Here is a 16,592-nt window from a genome sequence, read left to right as displayed (position 1 = left end):
GACCACGGCGCGCCGGGAGGCCTTCTTCCATCCTGCCGCTTAGCGAGGCAGAAACAACACGCTGCTACAGGGCGCCTGGCTCGCAGCCATCCAGTTTGCTTCTTTAATCTGGAACAGTTCACACTGGAGAGTGGGGCCCCGACCCCTGTCCCAGCAGCCAGCGGTCACTTCACTTTCTGGAAGACCTGAACGCAGACCTCATCTTCAGCCGTCATGCGCTGGGGAAGGGAGGAGAAAGAGGAATTCAGACTGCAGCCCCGTGTGCTCCTGCTGAGCCCTGGCAGGTCATCCTGAGGGTGGGAAGGGCCGCAGCTGCTGCTGCATAACTTTAACTTTTGAACCCGGGCAGCGGATGTTTATGAGAAGTGGCCATTGCTCCTGAGGAGCCAGGGCGAAGCCTGAGAGGAGCAGGAAGGAGGCTGCCCAGGTTCACCAACAGCTCACAGCGCTTGCACTATGTCCCCCCCCACCCACCATGCAAGCTGCATGGGCCCTTCCTCACCAGGTGCAGCCGGTCTCCCTCTAGCCAGTGCCGCCAGCCGCGGTTCCTCTTCTCCCCTATCTGCTCGCATACCAACTGGTCGCCCTCCCAGAAAACAGTCGTCTGAAAAAAAAGCAGAGGGGAAGTCGTGGACACAACAAAAGCAATACAGATTTCCAGTGATGACACTGAGTGTTCCCATCACATTTTCAAATGTGGTCCCTGATATGGTTAGCGTCTCTTGGGTGGCTCCTTGGGACTGATGCTCTCTGTGGCAAGATTTAGTATCTTTCTGGATCCCAAAGCACCAGGTCTGGCTGTGTGTTGCTTGCCCCCTCACTGGAAGCAATTTGCTGGGCCAGGTCTGGGCTGGGCTCTCACCTTGCTTGTGGACTAAAAGCCAGGCAATCCCCAAAGTCCTGGTTCATCCCAGTCGCCATTATCTAGGCTTGTTGGGGATCCTCACCTGGCATTTGCGTCCATCGACGGGTCCCAGGTCTTCCTCAAACTGGACCCCCAGGTCAAAATCCATGACATAGTCCCGCAGGGAGGTGATTGTGCGGATAACCATGTGGTCTCCTGTGTGGATGATCTCTTTGTCGGGCTTCAGCAGGCAGACCACCTTGCGCAGGACCACGTTGATATCTGGAAGATGAAATGGAGGGGAAGTGTGTGGGCTACCCAGGCTCCTCCGCTCTTTGGGCAAGGGGCTCGAGCTCCAGGGATGCCTTCTCTCCCCCTCCCACCGAAAGTGATAGTCTCAGATGGAATGACCGAAGGGTTGGTTGCCCAAGCCCCTTCCTTCCCTTCCCAGGTCCCACGGGCTGACAATTTTTGGAGACAAAAAGGAGTAAGATGGAAGGAGGAGGGAGGAGTTACCCAACGCGCGCAGGTAATTGTCCATATTCTCCTGGGAGACGAAGCGGTAATAGCCGCTGAGGTTGGGCAGCATCCCGAGACGGAGCACCTGGCTGCTGGCTGCGGGAAGCTGGGAAGAACTGCCCGGCGCGGAGCGGAGCGGGGCGGGTACGACGAACTGCGGGCTCCTCACCGAAGTAAGAGTCCCGACGGGCCTGTCCCTACTCCAGCACCTCCGCCTCGGGGCGGGAGAGCTGTGAAGCACCCCCGCCCTCCGCCCGCCTCCCGCCCGCAGCCGGGGCCGCCGCTCCCGCAGCCTCGGTCCGTGACGTCATGCTGCAGTGGCGGGGCGGGGCCGCAGCGGAGCCGCCGAGCGAGGGCGTGGGCCGGGCCGGGCCCGCCGCTGTCCAGCACCGCCGGGCGGGCCGGGAGCAGCAGCCGCCGTCGCCGCCGCCGCTGCCGCCGCCGCTATGGGAGGCCGTCGGCCCCGCGCAGCCGTCCTGCTGCCGCTGTTGTGCCTCTGGGCCGCGCTGCCCGGCGGCTGCCCCAACAAAGGTGAGCGGAGCGCCGCGGGCACGGAGCGCCGCGCTCGGAGCGGTCGCGCTGCCGCCGCTGTCACCCGCAGTCCCGGCGGGGGGCTCCGGGTGCCCAGGCTCTGGGGCTCGCTCTGCCCTCTCAGCGCCCTCATCATCCTTCCATGTGCTGGCTCCATCTCCTTCCGCCTCCCTTTTCAACAGTCTTTGGTTTTAACATCCGTTTCTCATTTGCCCCCTCTCCACCCATTTGTCTCGCTTTGTGCCCGTTTAGCTTTTCTCCCGTAGCATGCCGAGAGGGAGTGTGCTGCACCTCCATAGACCCCTCTGCTCCCTGAAGCACATCCCCCATCTCCATCTTCTCATACCAGCCCATGCGTCTAGAACATGTCAGTGGGAAATGTTGCAGCAATTATGTGTTATCTGTGCAGGTGGCTTACATAAAACAGTGCTTTATGTGCTAAATAGGGAAAAATAAAATAAAATAAAACAGAAAGACCAACGCCGAACGCTGCAGCTCTAACACACTGGATGCAGATGTTCTCAGAACACAGAGTGATGGAGAAGGATGTAGGTTACTAGATCTGGGGCTGCAGACACAGGCACAAGAAATTCATTTTCAGGGAATCTGGGAGAAGATAATCCGTTGGGGTAGGAGAACATGAAACATGCAAGGGATGCAGGGGCCATCGGGAATGCGGCAGCTTGGTTTGCTTTCTGTGCTTGGGGAGGGATGGAGGCTACAAACAGGGTGCAGCACGATGCTCTGTGTGTGCTGGTACCAGCAGAGGCATTTATTTTGTGCTGCTCTGGTGCCGGTGGGAACAGTTGCGAAGCCAGGCCCCTCATGCTCTGTATTTTCTCTCTGTGAATTTACACTCTGAAACACGTACACGTCCTTGGCAACTGATTTTAGCTTTATAGGAGCTTTCTTGAAAATGGTATGAGTCTGCATCCTAAAAATATCCCCCAAATGTATTTCTAATCCCCAAGAAATGATTTCCTAAGAAATCAAATTGGTGATTCCCAAGGTGCATGTGGATGCAGCAAAAGATTTCTGTCTCACCCACCAGCTTGTTACCCCAGCAACAGGGCGTATTTGGCATTGGTAGTTACGGGTTCCCACCTCATCGGAGAGGTGCTTGGATTGGGACTGACACAGTAGGATCTGGTGAGGGCAAAGGAGGGATGGGGCAAAACATGGGTGCTTGTACACAGGAAAGATTCTTTCTGCATACAGAGCAGGGTGGATATTTTTCGGGATTTCCTATGCAGTGCTTTATAATCTTAATCGATACGGTAGAAGAGAAATGCCAGCCCACACCTGGCTGCTCTGCCAGGCTGGGTCTGCCTGCTCATCCTACTGGTGCATCCCTGCTCAGATTGCAGTCCCACCACTGGCCCACCCAGCTCCAGCAGCACCCTTAGGTGCTGAAATACGAAAGAGACTATTGATCATAGGAGATGTTGTTCCTCTTGAGTCAATACAAACGCCATGGCGGTGTGCGCTGCAGAGGATGAATTCACATATTGGAAGTAGTGCCCTTGAAGGGAGAGGCTTTGTATCCTGCTCTCTACCAGCTCTGAGCCATGCTGTGTGCAGAGTGTCGCTTGGTTGTAATAAATCTTGTGCTCCAGAGGGTGGGAGAGTGGGGGATTATCTGGGAATGGGGTTTGTAACTAGGACATGTAATGTAATCTCTGAGGCCCATTTGGCAGAGAGTGGGCATGGGGGAGGGGTTCTTAATTTATAACGATTTTACTTCTCTCTCCTCCGCCCTTTCCCTCCCTTATTTCTCCTTTTCCCTGCCCTGGAGCCTATGTGATAAAGATTAATTTGCTATTTCTGGGCCTGTGACATTTTTCAGAGCCTCCGGCTGGCTGCTGCCTCCATGCCAAGCCTGGCTGGGCTACAGCCAATGGAACAGCAAGGAGGGGCCAAAGGAATATGGTGCCCACCATAGAGTGGGAAAGAAGGAAGGAAGGGGCTCAGCTATTTGATTTACGTGTGGGGTAGCTAACTGGATGTGTACCTGGGGACACGTGTGAATCCTTGCCCTTAGTACAGAGGATGGAAGGCATGAATGACAATGGATGAATGCAGCTCTTTTCTTCTGGGGGCACTTCAACGGAAGATGTCTCCTAGATCCTTTACTTATGACTTCAGTGCTCTAAAGTATTTAGCATTTGGAATCTCTCTCCAGAATCAGAATACTTGTGCCTCTTGATTTCATTTTTTTTTTTAACTATCCCAGCTTTCCAGGGTACACAAATGCCCCTATAAATGCTTCTAACAAGAGAGTATTGAGGAGGTGAGAAAAAACACGTTGTTTCTGATGGTATCTTCTAGGAGAGGTAGAATAGAACTGAAGAAAATTAGCTTCCTCTTCCTAGTCTCTCTTAGCCTTTATTCTAGAGATGAAGATGGGGAGGGGTGGTTATTGTCACTGCATGGTATACTACTCCTTTTCTACTGTGTCTGTCATTTTGGCTAATACTTTCCCATGCTCCATCCCTTACCCAAACTCACCTCAGCAAATAAGCACAAACCCTGGATTGAAGCTGAATATCAGGGCATCGTCATGGAGAATGACAACACAGTTCTACTCAACCCACCGCTGTTTGCACTGGACAAAGATGCTCCTCTGCGCTATGCAGGTAGGTTGGTGCCAGCTCTGGGGAGGTTGGGAGCAGGGAGAGACCTCTAGGGAGGCAGAGGCAGGACCACATTCATCCCTGTACTAAATTCTGTTCAGGAAATGATTGCCTCTAAGCTTTTTTCCAGAGAAGGTCCTGGTGTAGTCTAGAGCCAATTTGGGCATAGCTTGATTTAGGATCCTGTGAGCTGTTTCCCTTATGAGAGGAACTGAGGGTGGAGCCAGCTACTTTTTGACGCAGTTCTGCTATTTTGAAAGATCACATGCACAGCTCTGTGTCTACGAGGACTGAAGGAAGCTGCTGGCATACTTCCTTGGCTGTTCCATATCCTCACAAGAAGCACAAGTCCCTGAAGTACAGATGATGCTTTGATGCTTTTTTGAGGTTTGCATTCCTAGTACTTGCTTCAGCCATGCCTCAGATGCTGCACTCCTGCAACCTCCATCAGCTTTGGGAGACGAAAAGGGATCCTGTGAGCTGAACTTTAGGATTTAGGTTATCTTATCTGTAATTCCCAGAGGAAATGTACACATCCTGTGTGGGATGGATGAGAGACATTATGGAGCTTCATGTTTTGGATGTCTGTCAAAATGCACAACCTGCTTTGCCTCCCTGTGGGATGGAGAAGCAAACTAAGATATTCTTGAACATATAGCCCTAACACGTTTAGTTTAAACCTGTAATCAATCTCAAGCCTTTCTTGGTGCTGGGCAAGACTTCTTTTGGGGATGGTCTCCGGTAGAGGGCAATCTACACCATTAATGGCTGTAAACTGGTAGGGGAAACTCTCAGTGAATCAGAACTGCTCTGAAATGAGGTGGTAACGAGGGGGAAAGGAGAGTGTAAGTTAGAAAGGAATAAAATATGGCAGGGGGAAGCAAGAAGGCATATTTTACTCCACTAGTCCTCTTCATTCTCCTCTTCCTCTCTGCCTGTGGGTGCCAGGTGAGATCTGTGGCTTCAGGATACATGGGGCAGGGGTGCCCTTTGAAGCTGTGATACTGGATAAAGCTACAGGTGAGGGGCTGATCCGGGCCAAGGAACCGGTGGATTGCGAAGCACATAAGGAGCACACATTCACCATCCAAGCTTATGACTGTGGAGAAGGACCTGATGGAACCAACACCAAAAAATCACACAAGTAAGTACATGCAGCCGTAGCTGCATGTTACAAAATGCGATCTGTCACAGAAGTGCAAATGAAGAATGCAGTGGGAGCTCTTCCCGTTGTCATAATTATTATTCTCTAGCCACCCCACATGCTACAACTCAGCATGTGAATAAGACTCAAAGAAAATGGTGATGGTCCTGTTCACTAGCTGAGTCACACAAGTTAATACACCAGAAGCAAGGGCTGCTTGACTGCTGAGTCTGAGTGATGCCTTACATTGCTGTACACAGGAAAAAGGTCCAGATGACGTTATCACCTTTTTCTCTGGGATGGAAAACCACTGTACAAGATTTTGTACGTGAACACTGCTGTTTTGAAGCCTCAATCTTTTTACTTGTTCTTGCCTTTGATATCTGAAAGTCAGTCTGGTACACAAAGTTACTTACTCTAAAATCTAGGTGGTGTATGGCTCCTAATCAGCTAATCAGTTCTTATTGATGTTTCTCTGCCTCAGGGCCACAGTGCATGTTCGAGTAAATGATGTGAATGAATTTGCTCCTGTCTTTGTGGAAAAGTTGTATCGTGTTGCAGTGACCGAGGGAAAGCTGTATGACCGCATCTTGCGTGTGGAGGCCATTGATGGAGACTGCTCACCACAGTACAGCCAGATCTGTTACTATGAGATCCTGACCCCCAATATTCCCTTTCTGATTGACAATGATGGTAAGAATCTGAATCTACCATGAGTACACTTCCCCTTTCCCCTTTTCTCTCTCCCTCTTCCAGTCCCATTTGCTGGCAGAGCTGAGACACACTTGCTTTGATTCCTCCAGCACTGCTAATCTCTGTCTTTGTGCAGAGAGACACAGCAGCCATTTTTGTGGATGCTACTGCATGTTACAAAGTGGCACTGTGGGAGAACTCAGCCTCTTTTTGGATGTTTCTATAGTTGACGAAAAGTAGAGTTGTTTTTAGAAGCAACATGTTGGAGGAGACTTTCTTCCCCATTGATCTATTTATTTTGCTAACCAGGGAACATTGAAAATACGGAGAAACTTCAGTACAGTGGAGATCGTCTCTACAAATTCACAGTAACAGCCTATGACTGTGGAAAAAAGCGGGCATCTGATGATGCTGAAGTGGAAATCCAGGTGAAACCCACCTGCAAGCCCAGCTGGCAGGGTATGAAACCTCCAGACACAGTTATGTCTTCCCTTTGTGTCAATCTACTCAGTCCTACTTACCAAAAATATTTGTATATACGTATATAAATTTGTATACACATATATGTTTAAGTTCTGACACCAAACCAGTGATTGCATCTGAGGTATCACAAAGCTACTGGAAGGCAACTCTAACAGAAGAAAATTATTCCCTTGATTACTGTGAACTTCTTCATATTTGATAAGGCTCATAGATTGCATTCATAGAATCACAGAATGGCTTGGGTTGGAAGATCATCTAAGTTCCAGTACCCCTGCCACAGGCAGGACTGCAGCCCCCACTAGATCAGGCTGCCCAGGCACGTGACTAACATGGCCTTGAACACCACCAGGAATGGGGCAGATGTGGATTGCTTTGGGGGCTGCTCATCTCGAGGAACTCCAGTTTTTCCAGGAGTGATGTGTGTTTACAAATTGATTTACATCATTAAAATTAAAGAGAAATCAACAACTAGCTAAATGTCTACTCAGCCTTATAAAGAGAGGTTGAAAATCAAGGGAGTGATGCTACAATGACACTAGCTATAGAAGATGAGAATTTGGACTATCTGTGCTTCCAGGAAATTTTCCCTTGCACTGATGCCAGCTGCATAATGTTGATTTTCAATGCTGAAACGGACAAAAATCTTTGCTTATGGGCTGGTACATAAAAGCCACTTGTGTTACCAAGTCTTCTGGCATTGGGTCCTTGGCAGGACCTAAGCCCTCTCTCTCTCACGTTTCTTCATTAGGCTGGAACAAGAGGATTGAGTACACGCCGGGTGCAGGCAGCCTCGCGCTATTTCCCAGCATTCACCTGGAGACCTGTGATGAGCCCCTGTGGAATATCCAGGCCATGGTGGAGCTGCAGACAAACCATGTGGCTAAGGGCTGTGACCGGGATAACTACTCTGAGAAATCACTACGCAAACTCTGTGGTGAATTGATTCTTTCCTCCCCATTTCCCTCAAGGGATTTACAGCAATACTCCTGCGCCTCACACAGCACAGCTTCCTCCTGCCTGCTGTGGACAGCAGGGCTGTGAGGACACCTAGCTCAAAGGCTGTGTTGAGGGACAGTGAGCACCCCGACTGTATTTGTAAGGGGCCCTCTGTGCTTTCCTTACTGGGAAGCCAGAGGCTTCTGTGTGGTGTCTCATTGTGCAGAGTCTGTGGGACTTCCTTCACACAAATGGAAAAACACCATTCTTCTCTGAATAAGAGGAGGCCTGCAGGCCATTCTCCCTCTCTCTGTACTCTGGAATATTACAATGAGCCCTATGCCACCCTTTTCTTCTGTGGCCCAGTCCCCAAACTTGTTAGATTTCTGTGCTCCTGATTCCTGACTTCTTCTGTTCTTGGTAGGTGCTGCCTCAGGAGAGATTGACTTGCTGCCTGTGCCTAGTCCCACGGCAAACTGGACTGCACGGCTCTCAGTGCACTACAGCCAGGACAGCAGCCTCATCTACTGGTTCAATGGCAGCCAGGCTGCCCAAGTACCTGTCATGAATGGGCTGAATGCTCATGAGGGGCTGAGTGACCACTTCACCCTGTCTGTGTGGATGAAACATGCTGTGGTGCCCAGCAAAGGCAGGCGGGAAGAGGAGACAGTGATCTGCAGTACAGTGCAGAGCGGTGAGACACTTTTCCTGGGGAGGTGACACTGACTTGTTAGAAGGCATTGTCCCTGCAGATGGAAATCCCCACGTCCCAGAGCAGGGCTCTCCACACAGCTTCTTCTGGGAGCGTTCAAACACACTGTGAACACATGGTGCCGAGTGCCAGTCATGCAGGCTTGTCATGTATTTTTGGGCTCTGGCTAGTGAGACTGCTTTTAAGTGTGATGCATAATGCCTTGTGTTTGTCCCGTGGCAGAGGATGGCTACTCGCATTACTCTCTGGCTGTGCATGGCTGCCGAATTGCTTTCCTCTACTGGCCGTTGCTGGAGAGTGCAAGGCCTGTGAAGTTCCTCTGGAAGCTTGAGCAGGTGAGGAAGTGTTTACCTCTTTCCAGTGCTCTTTTTCCTCCTTCCCCTTGCTGACTCCTTCTTCTGCTGTCTAACACAGGTCTGTGATGATGAATGGCACCATTATGCTCTCAACCTCGAGTTTCCAACTGTCACACTCTACGTGGATGGTGTCTCTTATGACCCTGCCCTCATCCATGACAATGGCCTCATTCATCCTCCACGGCCAGAACCCTCAATCATGATTGGAGCCTGCTGGGCAGGTGAGTCTCACTCCCTGAGCTTGCTCTTCTCATACAGGCAAATGGAAGTGAAGGGAGAGCCAGAAGAGGTGAAAAATGCTGGCTAGGACTAAATTTTGCAAAATACATTGCAGCCATCATGTCTCCTTGGCACCAAGACCATTGTGGCTCCTTCCCTCTTATAAACTAAGCCATAATACTATGCCATGGTAATAATAGCTTGGGTTTGAGTGTCAATGGCAACTTCCTGGGTAACAGAAGTAGAACATGTGATGATTTGCTAGCTTTCATGCAGTGAAGAGTTGAAACTCTGTACATCATTCAGGTGATGGCCTTTCTATCAAAGCTCTTCCCCAGAGAGCAGGGGTATTATTTATACTGCTGACTGTATTGGTGGTGATTTGTGTGTTGTGAGGATCTATACAGAGAAGTCACAAATCATTCTGTACAGGAGTTGGATTGGAGGACAAAGATCAGATTAGGAACATATTTAAGCCATTAATGTATTAAAACTGGTTCTGTGGAGATGTAAGACTACATTGACCAGGTCTTTCAGCATTCCTATGAGACTGGATCAGAACAGAACTAAGGAATTTGCCTGCTCCTTGCCTTCACTCCAGCAGAAATTGCTAGCAAGATCAAACCTTTATTGTAGTCCTGCTTTTTCCTCCTCAGGGATCTCTCCACAGCTTGATTCTCTCTATTAGTCTTTAGTGATCAACAAACCTTAATCAATCTGAATCACCCTCCTGAAGCTGCCTGACTTTCAAAGGGATGCTCAGAATGTGGCTAACTGAGAACATGGCAAGGAATGTGCTCCATAAATGGAAATAATTTCCTAGAATAGATATTGTAAGGAGGAAAAGTAAATGTTATACTTTCTTCTTGTATTAGATCCAGTCTCGTCATCCCCTTCATGAAAGGGACACCACTCTCTTTCATCTGCGGAATGCTATCTCTAGGGCTGAAGGGTGCACTGCTTTGCATGAGTCCAGAGCTGTTCTTTTGTTCAGCACTGGCTGGCTGATGCAGGCACTCATGTAGATACTTGCCTGATCCTGTAACTGTCCTATTCTAGTGTGTAATTGCTTGTTCTCCTTTGCAGAGGAGAAAAACAAGGAGAAAACCAAAGGAAATGAGAATTCCACTGATACTATACGAGGTAGGAAAAAGAAAGAAGGTGGTTCTCTTCACTATGCATGACTATATCACTTCTTGCACGGTGCCTTCCTCATGCAGCTCCTTGATCTTGTCCATCCACCTCCCACCATCTTGGGAGGAAATCCCTTATTTTCTGGCAGATTGATCCTTGATACCTTGATGTTGGTAGAGCATGAAAATGCTGATGGGACTACATCCTGCTTTGAGAGATAGAGTATGCTTCTCATGTGGAGAAAGTGTCCTCGTGTCTGGTCATTAAAGCTGGTCTCTGAAGAACACGGGCCATTGGAGACATCAGGAGATGTCACCTCATCCCTAACTATCTGTGGAACATAGTTTCTTTCAAAAGCCCTCACAGGAGTAAGAAGGGGACAAGAAATTGTTTCCATTTGGCATTCAGCAGTGTGCAGAAACTTCTCTATGCTACCTACTTGTCACTGCCCTGGTCTTTCTGTTGGTCTTTCCTCCATCTGGAATTCAAAAAATTATCTGCAGTATCATTCATCTTTTTGTTATCTTTGCTTTTCCATGTCCTGTGCACCCCTCTGTTCTCTCCTACCTCTCCTAACATCTGTATGTACCTCACACTGCTGCTTTCGTTGTCATTGCTCTTCCATGTCCCATGCACCCCTCCGTCTCTGTCTACCTTCACAGTGTGTCCCTCACATTTTTTTGTTGTCTTCGTTTTCTTCCTCACCATGTCTCTCACACCCTTCACGTCCCATGTTTCCCTCAGGAGATCCTCTGTTGATACACCACTACTTCCATGGTTACTTGGCTGGCTTCACTGTACGCCCTGGTAGCTTGGAGAGCCGGGAGGTTATTGAATGCCTGTATGCCTGCCGTGAGGGGCTTGATTACAGTGACTTCGACAGTCTGGGCAAAGGGATGAAGGTATGCCCATCTGCCCAACTTGCATGGGTCTCTTCCACTCTCCTCCCTGGCCTCGCTTCCCTGAACTTTGCCTGCTCTGCCACCTCAGATAGCTCCCCACCTTTCTCCTTTGTGTCTCTCTTAGCCTAGGGTGTAGGCATTTGCTAAGGAATTCTGAGTATTTTCTTCTTGTTCACCTGTAGGTTCATGTGAACCCCTCTCAGTCCTTGCTCACTTTGGAGGGTGATGATGTGGAAACCTTCAACCATGCTATCCAGCATGTGGCTTACATGAATTCACTGCGCTTTGCTACTCCTGGAGTCCGGCCGCTCAGGCTCACTACTACTGTCAAGTGAGTAGATAAAGCAGCACTTCTGTCTAAGTTCAGCAAGAGGATTACCTCTCTTTTGGCTAAAATTACACTCACTCACCTTGTATTTAAATTCTAATTGGTGGTCTTGAAATGGGTGAGAGTCTTCCTGAAAATAACTATGAAATTATCCAATTGGGTACTTTAATACAGGTTTCCTAGGATCTTAGGGGATAGAACTTCTGCCTTTGCTGATGGTGTTCCAGACATGTGGGCTGTTTTTAATTTTCTCTGTGGTGTGTGAATGTGACTAAGTCTCCTGAAAGCCAATGATTCCTACCACACCTCTCTGTCTTGCACAGCAGGACACAGGGAATCTTTTAGAATCTTTCTATCACAAAAAAAAAATTCCCTTCACTGACAGTAATAGGCAGGAAACAGTCCTGTGAAATGTTGGTGGAAGCTGGGGCTAATTCTGATGCTTTCTGTTTCTCTCCTTCAGGTGTTTCAGTGAAGAATCATGTGTCTCCATTCCTGACGTGGAAGGTTATGTTGTGGTGCTACAGCCTGATGCCCCCCAGATCCTGTTGAGTGGCACTGCCCACTTTGCTCATCCTGCATCAGACTTTGAGGCTCCTGATGGAGTCCCCCTTTTCCCCAACCTCCAGATCACCTGCTCTATTTCTCACCAGGTGGAGACCAAGAAGGATGAGAATTGGCATGGCACTGGTGAGTGGAGTACAGGGTGAAGTAGAGACAAAATGGAAAGACCTGCAAATTGCTATTCTGCAGAGGAAGGAGAGCTCGTAGTTGTACTCGAAACAGGAGTTTACAAATACAGAAGCAAGGCATTGTCTGTTAATATGTAGGCTAATCAGTTCTTATCCCTTTCTGCTCCTCCCTGTACTTTTTCAATCCAACCAGTTCCTTGCCGCACTCTCTTCTCCTTTTCGCATTCTACTCATTCCTAATCCCCTTGACATTTTACCTACATTTCCCTTTACTGAATCCATCACCAGATGTCCTTCCTGACTGTTCTCTCTCCACTCCTGCACTTCTTCCTGCTTCTCTTATTTCTTGTCCCCTCCCAGAGCTATACAAGAGAGGGTCAGGTTGGATATTAGGAGAAGGTTCTTCACTGAGAGGTGGTTGGGCACTGGAATAGGCTCCCCAGAGCAGCATCATGGACTCAAGCCTGGCAGCATTAAAGAAACATTTGGGCGATGCTTGTAGATATATGGTTTAACAATTAGTTTGCTCTTTGTGGAGTCAGGAGTTGGAACTGATGACTCTTTGGAGTCTCTTCCAGCCCAGGATATTCTGTGATTCTGTGATCTCTTTCTGCATCACTTGCTCCTATGAATTTCCCAGTTAGTTTCCTTATGCCTTGAATATCCTTCCTTTCAGTTTCCTACATCATGTTCACATTACTTCTCTGCACGACATGCTCCACGTCCTTTCACTTAAATTGTATCTCTTCTGCTAACAGTTCATAGTTTTTGCTCATAGTTTTATGATCAGCAGCTTGAGCTTCTTGACATAGAGAAAGTTGGTCTTGGCCCTACTGAAAGTAGTTAGTCTACAAAATTGCTTGTCATTTTAAATAAAGATAAAATCTGAAACTTGGTTACCAACAGTTGTGAGGAGAGAAAGCTTTCAAAAGTACTCAAGGTCTGGGAATATATGGTAAAGTTCTTCATAATTATAACACTGCCATTGCCAAGTCCTTACAGCTGTGTTACCATGAGCCAGTCCATAACAGTATGTTGATCTAAAATATAAGTGACTTTCTTATGTGCATAAATAATGTAATTAAGACCAGAGGGAACTCTTCCAACAAGTAAATAGACTAACAGTGATTTTACTCAAGGTAAGTGCTAGCCAGAGAAAGAGAAGTCATTTCTTAAAAGTTCTTTTAAGTATCACTCTCATGCCTGCCTCTGTTCGTGGCTGATTGGCTTTGTGGCCCTGTCTTCTTTCCCTTGGCCTCTCAGTGACAGACACACGTATGTCAGATGAGATTGTACACAACCTGGATGGCTGCGAGATCTCATTGGTAGGAGATGACTTGGACCCAGAGAGGGAATATCTGCTGCTGGATGGGGCATTGCTGCAACAGAGGGGCCTGGAGCTCGTTAACACCTCTGCCTACCTCACTATCACAGGTATGTCCTCTCCTTGGCTGCAGCTGTCTATTTATGCCCCTTCCACTGTCTGTCAGGCATCACTGGGGGGAACACTTAACCCAGTGTGCTGGTGTACCTTGTGAGACATAACCATTTGCTGAACTTGTGGCTTTTCAAGTCCCAGGCTGTTTCCTTTAGGAAGCTTACTCTCCCAGCTCACGATGCTAGGACATGGTGTCTGAGCTCTGCTTCGGGCTTGTATCACCCCTTCTTATTTAGTCCCACTGTCGATGGGGTCTCGTGTTCTTAGATGCCAGTTGTATTTTGCATGACATATTAGGAGACAGCATATCCTCCAGGTTGTGAACTGATGCATTGCTTATATACACTACAGAATTTAATAGGGCACCTTTCCTTCCTTGTGCCTTAGCAGTGCAAACTGGGCTTTCACCACAGACAGCTCCAGCTCTGGTGCTTTCCAAAATTTATGAACCCAGCCTTGGGTTATTCTGTTGCTCCTGGTTGTTACAGGGTTGATACCAAATGACTTTTAAGCAGGAGCTCTTTGATCCCCCTCCAATTCTCTCTTCTTGTACTCAGGGGTAGAGAGCATTGCAGTTTATGAGGAAATACTACGCCAGATCTCATACCACATCAACCGTGGCGCTGCTCTTTATGAAAGGAAGTTCCACCTGTCCTGCACTGAGATGAATGGACGTTATTCCAGCAATGAGTTTTCTGTTGAGGTACATGGGTACAGGGATGTTTGTGCGTGCATGGTGAGAACACTGTGAACAGAAATGCACCCAATGTAGCCTATCACAGTGAACACAGGGCTGAATATTTTTCACTCTGGTCTTTCTGCAGATGAGTGTCCTCCACAACATGAACCAAGCTGCTCATCCTAACCACATGCTCAATTCTCAGCAGTTTATACACCGAGGCCATCATTTACCCCCAGAGCTATCTGGCCACAGCTTGGCAAGCACCCATAACAACTCTAGTATGTAACACATCTTTTGGTTTTATTCTCTTAAGGTCGGGATGTTTATTTTCTGATATTCTGTTAGAACTTTGAGCAGGGGATTCCTTTCAGCCTCCATATATGTATTTCACTGAGCTCTTATACTGCTGCCCCACTTTTCATCAGAAAGTGGTCTGCAATACGGGTCAAACTGTGTCTTAGAGCTTGGTGCAACAATCCCCCTCCTCTGGTATTTTGCTTTCTTGATACAGCAGCAGTCTGAAATCTCTAACTGAGAAGGTCTAAAAAGAACAACTGTAAGCTGGTAGTATTTCATTTGTGCATCTTGCAAAGGTGCTATGCAGGGTTGGGTAATACAATTTCAAAAAGAAGCTTCATCAGCAGGAGTGAAACAAGAAAATCAAGACTGCCACTGCTCTAAAAAGAGATGGGAGTGGTGATCAGCAAAGGCAGAAAAATACAGGAGAGTGCACTACACAAATAAGATAAGTATTCTTGCTCCCAAAACAAAGGAGAGAAGCCTGAAAGCTAGGCTAGATAGATTTGTTGGTTTGCACTGTAGTCCTATGCCACAAGCATGACAGCAGTCTAATTGGTTCTTCTGAGGCTGAAAATTCTAGGATCCTATGCTGGGTTTAGCTCCCTGTTGTAGGGAACACAAAGTGCCTTCTGTTCTAGCTTCTGCTGCGTCTTACTGCAGCAACTTACCCAAAACTGATGCAGTCCTGCAGCTGGAACTGAATACAGGGATAGCTTGTAGAGAACACCAAACATCACCCTTTGCTGTACTCTTCCCCAACTCTGCTTGATTTCAGCAAAAGCAAAAGGAAAAGTTGTCCCTACTATAAAAAGCTCCACAGAACAAAAACATGGCATGCTTGAGTTAAATTTTCCAGGAAAAGGGTTTATCTGGGGAGCCAGGGCTTGACTAACAGGTACAGAATGAAGAAGAGATGAGAGCTGGGCTAAGACTCTTAGATGGATTTCCACTTCTATCCTGTGGAGAAGCCAGGCTTTGCCTGTGGCATTAAATTAGAAGGGTTCAGAGCAGTCTGTTCCATGTACAAAAGCAAAAGCAAAAAAAAAGTCTTATTTTGGTTTCTCTGTACTGCTTACAAAGAAATCACACTATCAAAATCATCCTCGTGCCCTTGCAGACTCTCCCCACCACACACCTCTCTCCCGAGAAGACATGAGTGACTGCTTTATGACATATTCTGGTGATTTCAGAAGCTAAGCAGAGTGTACAGGCAGATCTGAAGTTAGTGAACACCTAGACCTAGACATTCTGGGAAACCTTGAGCAGCAAAAGGCAGGAATCACCTGTGCCCAAGGGAGCAGAAAAGTCAGGATGTATTCCTACCTAGACCCAAATCGTACATTATATCCAGCAGCCCTCATTGCTGCAGGTGTGGGTCAAGTCAGAAACGCGTTTTGTGAGAGTCTGTAACCTCCTTTTTCTTTTTTTCTCCAAAGTGGTCCCCAGTGCAGCCACTATCATCATTGTGGTGTGCGTGGGCTTCCTGGCACTCTTGGTGATCCTGGGCATCCTCCGCATCCACTCATTGCACCGACAGGGAATGGGGCAAGAGGTCCCTGAGGCTGCTGCAGAGGGGCACACAGGCACCGGCAGCAAAGAGAGCGATTTGTTCTGGGATGACTCGGCCCTCACCATCATAGTGAACCCAATGGAGGTGAGGAGCAGTCACAGGAACCAGGGCTGGGGGGGTACAGCTGGGCTGCCAGAACCTTTCTCTTACGATAGTCTCATCTCTCCAGTCCTACCAGGGCCGTCAAGAGAGGGCTGCAGAAAACTGTGAGGGCAGAGCAGGTGAGGGCATGGAAGAAGACGATGACAGCAGTGATTTGGACACTCCTGACTCCCCAGACAGCAATGACATGGATGATCGGCACATCATTGGCAAAAATGACAGTGCTCACCGCTATTAGCAGCTTTAAAACATCTGTCCAGTGGATCCTCTGAAACGTACGGCTGGGAGGAGGAGGTGTCTTTAACTTCCTTTTTCCCCCACCTTGTACATGTTCTCCTCTCTCACGTCATTTTTGCCTCCCATGCTCCTTTGTC

At 48.2% G+C, this 16,592-nt stretch overlaps 2 protein-coding genes across 2 annotated transcripts; one reads left to right on the top strand and one right to left on the bottom strand.

Moving 5' to 3' along the window:
• Nucleotides 1–164: 164 nt before the first annotated feature.
• Nucleotides 165–1,433, bottom strand: RBP5 (retinol binding protein 5; the record flags this gene model as incomplete). Its single annotated transcript, XM_079537355.1, has 4 exons — nucleotides 165–218; nucleotides 503–604; nucleotides 948–1,126; nucleotides 1,361–1,433. 4 exons carry the CDS (start codon nucleotides 1,431–1,433, stop codon nucleotides 165–167), a joined length of 408 nt encoding a protein of 135 aa, XP_079393481.1.
• Nucleotides 1,434–1,672: 239 nt separating this feature from the next.
• Nucleotides 1,673–16,456, top strand: CLSTN3 (calsyntenin 3; the record flags this gene model as incomplete). The annotated part of the gene is given in 19 exon segments (XM_079538397.1): nucleotides 1,673–1,715; nucleotides 1,718–1,894; nucleotides 4,408–4,530; nucleotides 5,476–5,671; nucleotides 6,156–6,364; nucleotides 6,674–6,823; nucleotides 7,596–7,781; nucleotides 8,208–8,477; nucleotides 8,718–8,830; nucleotides 8,910–9,072; nucleotides 10,157–10,213; nucleotides 10,949–11,106; nucleotides 11,289–11,437; nucleotides 11,898–12,124; nucleotides 13,390–13,560; nucleotides 14,122–14,267; nucleotides 14,389–14,524; nucleotides 15,983–16,200; nucleotides 16,286–16,456. Coding segments are annotated over 19 exon segments (3,063 nt in total).
• Between the last annotated feature and the right edge of the window lie 136 nt (nucleotides 16,457–16,592).

Source organism: Tetrao urogallus, assembly GCF_951394365.1.
Source record: "Tetrao urogallus genome assembly, chromosome: 1".
NCBI classification, from domain to species: Eukaryota; Metazoa; Chordata; class Aves; order Galliformes; family Phasianidae; genus Tetrao; species Tetrao urogallus.
The sequence above is the reverse complement of the archived record's forward strand: the minus strand, read 5'-3'. Positions and strand labels throughout refer to the sequence as shown.